A 9,595-nucleotide genomic window follows, 5' to 3' on the forward strand; every position below is an offset into this window, starting at 1 on the left:
GGGATCAACAGCTGCACCCACGAAGAGGACGCCGGCGTGATCTGCTCAGGTGATGTTCATTGCTGAAGTGTCCTAAAAGCACAGCTTGGAGCTGCCCTCCCCTCCCACGGCGCCCACCCCCACCCCCCAAAAAAGCACCTTTTCCTCTCCAACGCGACCCCAGAAGCACTGGCTGCAGGAAGGAGATTTCAAGGGCATGGGCGCTCATCTCCTTGGCAGATGGTGTTGGCCCCCATCCCCACACCCCAGTAGCCTGTGGAGCTATCCCGATCCAACTGCCCTTGGCACAGCTAAGCAGGGAAGGGGAAAAAAAGACATTGATGCCCAGTTTGGGATGGGGGCTGCACTGAGACTCTGCTGGGTCCCAGCAATGCTCCAAGAGAAGGAATTTATTTCTCCCCTTCCTCATCAGGGACTGAGTCTGGAGGCCAAACCTAAGTGCCTCGTAGTGCTTATGAAGCCCCAAGGGCCATGCTTGCCTGCACATATCTGCAGGCAGGGCTCAGGATCTGTCCTCCCATTCCACCGTGGTTGGGCATCTGCCCTAAGTTTGCACCCTGGTTGCTGCCACCCGAAAGCCTCCTCTGGACACATGGTCCTCTTGTCCTCAACGCTGCTTTGCCTGCTTCTCTGCCCGCAGACCCAGCCAGGGCAGAGGCAGCAGAGGTTCACCTGGCAGGAGGACCGAACCGCTGCAGCGGGAGGGTACAAGTGCTGCACGCCGGGCAGTGGGGGACGGTCTGCGATGACGGCTGGGACCTGAACGATGCAACGGTAGTGTGCCGGCAGCTGGGCTGCGGTAAAGTCATAGCGGTCCACAGCCGGGCTTACTTCGGGCAGGGGACGGGGTACATCTGGCTGGATGACGTGAGCTGCACCGGCAACGAGGACAACCTTGCCCAGTGCCGAGCCCGTCCCTGGGGACAGAGTAACTGCCACCATGGAGAAGACGCCGGCGTGGTGTGCTCAGGTACATGCTGAGCAATACAGGGCATCTGGGGTGGGGGGACAGGAGGTTCTATCCTGCATCTGGCTGCCTCTGGGGTGATGCTAGCCCTGGAAAGGCATGTTTTTGGGGGCGAGGGGGGTTGGCAAAGGGTCGTAGCCTCTTTTTGGCCAGGCTTCTCCCCAACTCAGCAACAGGCTCCCACCCCATTCATAACCAACACCTCATCAAAACCTTCACACCCCGCCTCCCCATGGCACTAAGAGAGCCAAGCCCTGTCTTGAAAGGACCACCTGACCCCAAATCCCCAGCCTGGTTTCCACTGCCTGGTCCATACGCTTGCATGGAGAAGACACCATCATCTTAGGGTATGAAGGTGCAACTGAAGTCTATCCCTACAGCCATGCTCCTCTGGAAGGGTTGCAGGGGGGTTGCATCCCTTGCTGGGGGGGACCATGACGACTCTGTATTTGCACTCTGACTTCTGGTTTAGGAAATTTTTTTTTTGGCAAGGTGATGGGTGCCCTGTTCTCCTTTCCTAACCGGATCTCTCCTGCCAGATGCCAACGTCACGGAGACACAGGTCCGCTTGGCCAATGGCCCAAACCGCTGTGCTGGTAGAGTGGAGGTTCTTCACGAACAGCGGTGGGGGACCATTTGTGATGACAACTGGGATTTGAAGGACGCCAAGGTGATCTGCCGGCAGCTGGGCTGCGGGACAGCTGTGTCAGCCCCAGGCCATGCTCACTTTGGGCAAGGGTTGGACCCCATCTGGCTGGATGATGTGGAGTGCACTGGCATGGAGACCACCTTCTTCCAGTGTGGCCTTAGGAACTGGGGACTCCATAACTGCAACCACGAGGAAGACGCAGGAGTTGTGTGCTCAGGTGGTCCTTGGGGAGAATGCTCAGATGCCCCCAAAAAGGTTTTTTTCTGGGACTGGGAGGCTGGCAGTGCTGGTGGGACATCAGTGATGGGAATGAACCTTTGAAGGGAGCTGGGAGGGTGGAATGGCGCAGCAGGTAAAGGTGGCACATGGCACGCACACCCATCCTTGCACACGTATGTGCCTTGCACACCCCTCTCCATCTGCCTGCGGGCTCAGAGAGGCCGTCTCACCGCCTTTGCTCCCTCTTGCAGGCACAAACCCCTTGCAGGTGCGAGTGCAGGATGGTCCCGGTCCCTGCGCGGGGCGGGTGGAAGTGCTCTACAACGCTACCTGGCACGGGGTGTGCAGCAGCGGCTGGGGCCTGCTGGAAGCCGAGGTGGTCTGCAAGCAGCTGGGCTGCGGGCCAGCCCAGTCGGCACCCATCGGAGCCCAGCTCAGCCGGGGGAACGGCCGTGCCTTGCTGGAGGGGCTGAGCTGCCGGGGGACCGAGTCGCTGCTCCTGGAGTGCCAGCAGAAAGAGATGGGGCTGGGGCCGTGCAGGCAGGGCTCAGCAGCCGGAGTGGTGTGCACAAAGCCGAAGGGTAAGCACTGCGATCCTCCGTGGTGTCTGCGCCGGGTGGGGGAAAAAGAACCCAAGGTGAGAAGTGGAAAGGCAGCACGCATTCATCCCGGCAAGCTCTTGAGGGCCTTTCCTGGGGGATGCACCTCATTTTCCGTCACCCTTGGGAGCATCGGAGATGCTTTACTGACCCCAAAACACACTCATCCCTCCCATTTCTTCTTGGAACCCAAATTTCCTTATCCCCCACCCAAACCTCCGGGCTGCCTCCAGGACCAGCCCTCGTTCCTCAGATAGGTTGTGGTAGAGCTGGAACAACTCTGAAGGATAGAGGATAGGAGGCCTGTGTGAGATGTAGCACCCCAAATCCAAAGCGGGACAACGCACTGGAGAGGTGATGGAGGTTGTAAGAGCATCAGGAATATGGAAGGTCACTCTAACCCCCCCACACCATCGTCCACCTGGGGAAATAGGTCTTAATGTAAAGCATAATTAAGGAAAGTCCATCTCTGCACCAGCTGAGCTGCTGGAGGAGGTCAGGCTGCGTCCGGTGGTGTTTTCTTGCATGCTGTTACTGGTCTTGACTGGAAATGGGATCCTGAGTCTACTCTCCCCCCAACCCCAGGTGCTTCACCATCCTGCTCGGTGCTGATAGCACTGCTGGCCCTAGTGATGCTCTTGAGCGGAATCTTGCTGTGGCTCAACCTGAAGAGGAGGTGCATGGCAGTAGCCCAGGCTGGAGGTGACAGTCCCATCCCCATGTGTCCCCTCCCCAACTCCCAGTCCCTGCTCGTTACCTCGAAACCCAGAGGGACACGGAGAGGGGAATCAGCTCAGCAGCTGCCAGAGCCTGGTGACAGCCTGGTGTCCCCTCCATCTCACAGCCCGCTGGCACCCTGGGGACCAGAGCGCTTCAGCAACACCATTCCAACCTGCGGGGGCCATCTATCTCCCCACCAAGGCAGAAGCCCCTGAGGATGCTGACACTGAGACGATGCAGCTCATGACGGAAGACGCTGCCCCATGATGCCAGCTCCCCCCGAAGCTCATGCCTGGGAGGCGGGGGGGGTCACACCAGGCTCCCGCTGCCCCCTCCCTTTTCCCTAATCTGCAGACTGCAAATCAGCAGCTGATGGGCAGAACATTTTGAAAGCAGCTGGTACCAATGACTTACATCAGGAACCCCAAAATAGCCGGCAAAGGCTGGGGTCTCCCGGTCTGGTGATGTTTATTTAACCCACCATCACACCCTCCGAGCAGCCCCCATGGTGCAGAAGGAGCACAACAAACCTGGCAACCGGTGCAAGGCTCAGCTAAAAGAACAGGAGTGGTGCAAACGAATTAAAAGGGGTTCCTGAACCCTCTAGGTGTGACGGGTGTGAGTGCTGGGGGGTGGGACATGAGCTGCTTTTGGGCTGCTCTGCCACAGCTTCCCCCAGACCTTGGATGGAAGCAAGTCCCCCCATTTCTTGACCATCCCAGGTGCCAGAGCTGCAAAGCGCTTTACCCCACAACCCCAAATACTGAGCCATCCTCCCTGGATGCATTTTGGGGCAGCCACAGAGCCCCATTTTCCCTGCCCCGCACACCCAACCTGCTTCCACTCCTTGGGGACCCAACCGTGGGGAACCTCCGCGCTGAGGTTCATGGGAGCACAAGATGTGCTCTGGCCTGCTAGCTCGCTGTTCTCCGCTGGCATCCCATGCCTAAAAGCATCCTTGTGCAGAGGGATCCTGCCCTCAGCCTCGCCTCAGGGTTCATCAGGCTCGCAAACCGAGGGTTGTGCCCCCAAAGCAGCTGGGATGGTGGGAGGGAGGCCAGGAGGCCCAACAAGCAGAGGTCCCAACAGCAGGAGATGGTGTCTGCCAAAGCAACTGATGCCTTCCTTGCCAGAGACTGAAGTAAATGTGGGTACACAGTACCCAGTCTTCTCTCCAGCTTCCCCAACGATGAATGACATCCCAAAACTGGGAAAGGTAAAGAACTGAAGGTTCTTCCACGTTTCCCCATGTTTCTCCTTTTTCCTGTGACACTTCAGAGGGACTGAAGAGCACTGTCCCCCAATTAGGAGCAAAATCAGAGTCAGGGCTGCTTGGGGTCCACCACATTCAGAAATAAACTGAAAGCCCTCGATATGAGCCCCCGTGTTCCTCAGCCCAGGGGAAGCTGTTCCCTAAATCCCACCTGAGAAACTCCAGGAGCTCACCAGGTGCTGGAGCAAACATCTCAAAGTGGACTGGAAAAGCTGGGCAGCACCAGCATGAGATGACCCCCCCAGGCCACAGCTGAGATGGGAGCAGAGGGTCTGAAGGACAACCAAGCCATATAAAACCTGAAATAATTTCCTCCAGCAGTGAGTCCATCCCTTTCCTTGCCAACTACCAACGTGGTGTTGGCCTTAAGGTCATCGCTTGGTGACCTTATCCATTGCTTGGTGACCACCATTGCTTGGTGACCACGCAACGCATCATCCCAGCACATAAGAAAAGCCTTAATTCCAAGACAGGCGTCTCTGGGAGCAGCCACTCTGCGGCTTGCACCACCAGAGATGGTCCTCTCCCTGTATCCAAAATACAGCAGGTCAGGAAGGTAAATCTCCCTTTGGCCTCCAGGATGCCAAAGACTGGAGATTCCACAGGGCAGGATGCCCATCAAAGGCTAGGGCTTGTCCAACCATGAGAGCACGGAGTCTAGCTACCACCTACCTAGTGCCATCTGAGATCCCCTCAATCACCTCAATCACCCCAGACAAGTGGGTACCCCAGATCATCTTTGATGGCCTCAGCAGTTGAATGCAGCCTCAACAATTGCTTGGACACCCTCTCCGTGCCACCACAGGGACATGCGGACAAAGCAGAACCCAGGATGGGAACCTGTTGAGATATGTCCACCACCAGCTGGGCTAAAGAGAATGTTCAGGGACAGGCTCAACCCCAAAATCAAATCACAACCTCATGACCTGCAGCCAGGAACAGCCTTACAAAGAGGCCAGAGCTGCCCCAGTGCTGTCTCAAGGGCTGAAATGCAAGGAAGTTTGGAAGCTGTGGGGCAGGAGAGAAGACCAGGATGACCAGGAGGCCCACAACCATCTTTGGTGGGGAATCCACCAGCCCAAGTCTCAAAGGCCGCTTGCTGGCCCATCTTGCACCCATCTGTGGGGTGCGGGCTTAGCAATGCCAAATGGGATCCACCCCACACCTGGGATTTTGGGATTTGGCGGGTCTCTCCTTACCGCATCTGCTGGCAACACGTTAGGTGATCTCCCACTCATGTCTGAAGGACACTGTGAGAAGGTACTGGGTGGGAAAGACGCAGGAGCACCAAGGACTGTACCAGCACCAAAAGCCCATGTCAAGACCCAGCCGGACAAGGCTGCAAGCTGGAAGAGGTGACGAGACAGAGCCGTTGTTAAATAACCATCTTGTAATTAGTGTGCAGAGCGCCAAGGAGCGCGCACATCCCACCCCCCCATTCCCAGCGCTACAGGGACCATATGAAAAGGGGGGACGTGGTGGGACCCAGGATCTCCAGGAGTCTGAGGGACAGCAGAAGGGCATCAGCACGGGTGAGGACATGGCTCTTGTCTCGCCCTTGCAAGCAAAGGTCCATGTGCCACCTTCTGCCCAGCAGCCATCAGCCAAAGGGGGACAAATCCAGGCTCTGGCAGCAGCGCAGGGGTAGCTCCAGGAAGCGAGAGAGGAGGAGGAGGATGATACAGGGGGTTGGTCGTGTCTCGCTTGCCCGTACCCTGTCCGGGTTCTTGCCTGGAAAGGCCCAGGAGCAGCTGGAGAAGAACTTGCAGTGCTGGGCATCGCTTTCCTGAGGCTCCCGAAGTGGATGGCAGCAGCATGTACCCCCCCTTTCTCCTGCTCCCTACCAGACCCACCAGCACCCTGGGGCAGAAAAACAGGGGGTGATTAACTGGGTCATTAGCAGCAGCATGAGATATGGACGGGACACTTCAAACTCAAAAAGGCTTCAGGGGGAAAGAGAGGTGCCTGCTCCTCACTCTTCCCCATGATCCTTTCCACTACCCGTACCGTGGTCTTATCCCCCTCCCCAAAAAACAGGCAAGTCTGTCCCCAATGTGCCCCCAGCCCAGGCTGAGCCACGCTCACTGGGATGACCGGGGAGAGGGATCTTGGGATGACTTAGGGGGGAGATCTCAGCCCTTCTCCCTGAAGAGGGCTCCTGCCTGCCCACTGGTGGTGTGCCACAAACCACAGCATGCCACGAGCCATGCCACGCCCACCAGGAGCTTGCAGCCACCCCAGCCCACGGGCTCAAGGAGGGTCCTGTTGGGATCACCCCCATGGAGGGAGGAGGAGAGCACAGCGTGGGTCCAGGTTCAGCAAAGGGCTGGGGCTCAGGAGAAGCACCACAGCTTTTCAGGGGTCCACACCGGTCCTCGGGCGCACATACGGCGTTCCCCAGCCTCGGGCTCGTCTGATGTTGGTGGCAGCGTGCTCACGGCCACCATGGCCTGGCAACACCGTGGCTGCGCTCACCGTGCCAGGGCTCAACCATCACGGTGCACGCGCTGGTGCTGCAGCAGGTTGGAGGGGTGAGCGAAGCCCTTGTCGCAGACGCTGCACTTGTAGGGGGTCTCACCTGTGTGCACCTTCTCGTGCACGGCCAGGTAGGCCAGGTCCTTGAAGAACTTGTGGCAGAAGCTGCACTTATAGGGCCGCTCCTGGCTGTGCACACGGTGGTGCTGGAGGAGCAAGGAGGGCCGGGCAAAGGCCTTCCCGCACACCTCGCACTTGTAAGGGCGTTCTCCCGTGTGTGCCCGCTCATGGATCACCAGGTAGGACGACTGCTTGAAGGCCTTCCCACAGGTTTTGCAGACGAAAGGGCGCTCACCGGTGTGCACTCGCTCGTGGGAGGAGAGGGCATTGGATTGCTTGAAGCCCTTGCCGCAGAGCGGGCAGATGAAGGGGCGGTCGCCCGTGTGCACCCGCTCGTGCACCTTGAGGCTGTGCCCGTAGGTGAACTTCTTGCCGCAGACCCCGCAGACGTGGGGTTTGTCGTCACAGTGCTGGCGCTGGTGGAGGAGGAGAGCGTTGGAGGTGGGGAAGTCCTTCCCGCAGTCAGCACACTTGAAGGGCTTCTCGGCGCAGTGGGTGAGAGCGTGGCGCTGCAGCTCGTAGGGGGTCTTGAAGCTCTTGGCACAGCGGGGGCAGCGGAAGGGACGCTCACCGCTGTGGATGCGCCGGTGTTCTTGGAGGTTGGAGGAACGCTTGAAGCGCTTGCCACAGAGCTCGCAGCGGAAGGGTCGTTCCTCTGTGTGGACCAACCGGTGGCTTTTGAAGTCCGAGTGGCGCTTGAAGGAGGCCTGGCAAAGGTCGCAGCGGAAGGGACGCTCCTCGTTGTGTACCACCTCGTGGCTGAAGAGCTCCCAGGCCCGCTTGAAGGCCTTCTCGCAGACGTTGCACTGGAAGGGTTTCTCATCCACAATCACCTCGCGGATCTCCAGTTCGCCGATGCCACTCGCTCCCCGCTTTGGGTGGGCCGGCAGCCCCACTGCCACCTCCTCCAGCTCGCCCACTGCGCTCCCCAGCACCAGCTTGGCAGTGGAGTAGATGCCACGCTCGTCGATCAGCTGCACAAAGTCTGGCTTGGGACGGGCATCAGCAGAAAGGGGCAACTCCGGGGAGCAGGACCGAGATCCTCTCTCCTCCTCCTCTTCCTCGCCGCTCCGCGGTGACTTCTCCAGTCCGTTCTCCATTACCCTCTGTCTGAAGTCACCTGTCCGGCCCCAGATCAACCGCAGCCTCTTCCCCCGGGAGGGTCCTGGCTCTTCGGTGCTCTCCCCATGTCCTGGGGACGCAGGGGCGCGGTTTGCCTCAGGCTTCAGGCACAGCCGGTGCTTCCGCCGGCATGGCCGCAGCTCCACCGGCATTTGGTGGCACGGGGAAGCCCCCTCATCCTCATCAGTTTTCTGGCAGGGTCTGCCTGCACCCCGAGGGGTGAGAGCGCCCTGCCTGCGGCAGCATCGTCCCAAGTGGCGTGGAGAAGCTTGTCCTAGCTGCTCCAGGGAGTCTTCCCCCAGCTCTTCTCTTGGCTGCGTCCCATCTGTGTCCTCCTCCTGAGCCTCCTCCTGCTCCTCTTCACCTTCAGGCCCACCTCCTTCAGAAAGCGGGGATAGCCTCTGGGAAAAGGGGGGCTCGCAGGCCAGAGGGCCTGACTGCCCTTCCATGGCAGGCCCTGCAAAAATGAGAAAGGAGAGAGCGTGAGAGGAGCAACAAGCTGGAGCGGGGCGGTGAGAGAGGAGGAGTAAAGATGAAGACGTGGGTGGCAGCAGCGGGGAGAGAGGTCAGAGAGAGATACAGATATATAGCAAGGGAGGGAGACTCTAGGGAGGGAGAAGAGACAGACAATACAGAGTTTGTAAAACCTGGCATCACCAATCCCTTTCCCCTTTGGGGGATCAAAGCCATAGGCAGACTTAGTGTCAGAGAAACAGCCCAGATCAGCACTTAAAAGCCTTTTTACCCATAAGCCTGTTACTAGTACCCAAAAGTAGCTGGTATTCACAGCAGTGAGCAATTCACTTCCTTGCAGGGCCTGCTCATAATTGCCTGGTCGGAGCAACAGCTGAGGGACCAGCCTCAGCCGTGTCCCCAGCTGTCAAGAGCCACACCAGCTGGCCAGCAGCTTCCAGGCAGGGGTCTGAAAAGCTCCTCAGAGGGTGTTTGGTCTTCCTAGGTGCCTACATGACCCCCCCTTCTGCAACAAGGGGCTGTCAGAACTGCCCCAGGCACAGGTAGTGGATGCATAGAGGGATTCAGTCCCCAGCTCCTGGAGATTCAACAGTGTAACTCGGCTTCGGAGCGTATCAGGGTGGTTTTTCACATCACTTTCTCAACAAATGCTCCTCTCTTAGGCCAGTGTCTTTTTCAAGCTCCATCCAAGCCTGCCAATACCTACAGAGTCTGTTCAGCAGTTGTGCAGCTCAACAAGAGACGCTGGGCTCCAACATTCACCTTGAGGATCCCCTGAGCTGGATTTGCTGTCCCCACTCAGGACGCCGCACATGGATCAGTTTAGTTAAGGAAGGGGAAGAAGGCTAAAGCACGATCTGTCTCCCGAAATCCCATGTGAAATCACACCCCACGAAGGCCTGATGCACAGACAAGAGTGACCAGCTAAAACAAGAAGGTCTTCATCGTAAGCACCTAAATTCAGGTGGTTGTCTCGC

At 58.4% G+C, this 9,595-nt stretch overlaps 2 protein-coding genes across 2 annotated transcripts in view; one reads left to right on the forward strand and one right to left on the reverse strand.

Annotated features, from left to right (window-relative positions):
* LOC104164503 (deleted in malignant brain tumors 1 protein-like) overlaps window positions 1–3,421 on the forward strand; it is an 11,143-nt gene extending 7,722 nt beyond the window's left edge. Inside the window, exons 8-11 of the mRNA XM_009703847.1 lie at window positions 641–970; window positions 1,507–1,833; window positions 2,087–2,416; window positions 3,279–3,421. Of these exons, the coding sequence (XP_009702149.1) occupies window positions 641–970; window positions 1,507–1,833; window positions 2,087–2,416; window positions 3,279–3,421 (1,130 nt within the window). The remainder of the gene's footprint in view (window positions 1–640; window positions 971–1,506; window positions 1,834–2,086; window positions 2,417–3,278) is intronic.
* Window positions 3,422–6,913: 3,492 nt separating this feature from the next.
* LOC104164504 (zinc finger protein 70-like) lies at window positions 6,914–8,601 on the reverse strand (the record flags this gene model as incomplete). The annotated part of the gene is made up of 1 exon (XM_009703849.1): window positions 6,914–8,601. A coding segment is annotated over one exon (1,688 nt), but the record flags the coding sequence as incomplete, so codon positions are not given.
* Between the last annotated feature and the right edge of the window lie 994 nt (window positions 8,602–9,595).

This window comes from Cariama cristata, unplaced genomic scaffold (assembly GCF_000690535.1).
Source record: "Cariama cristata isolate BGI_N322 unplaced genomic scaffold, ASM69053v1 scaffold9027, whole genome shotgun sequence".
NCBI lineage: Eukaryota > Metazoa > Chordata > Aves > Cariamiformes > Cariamidae > Cariama > Cariama cristata.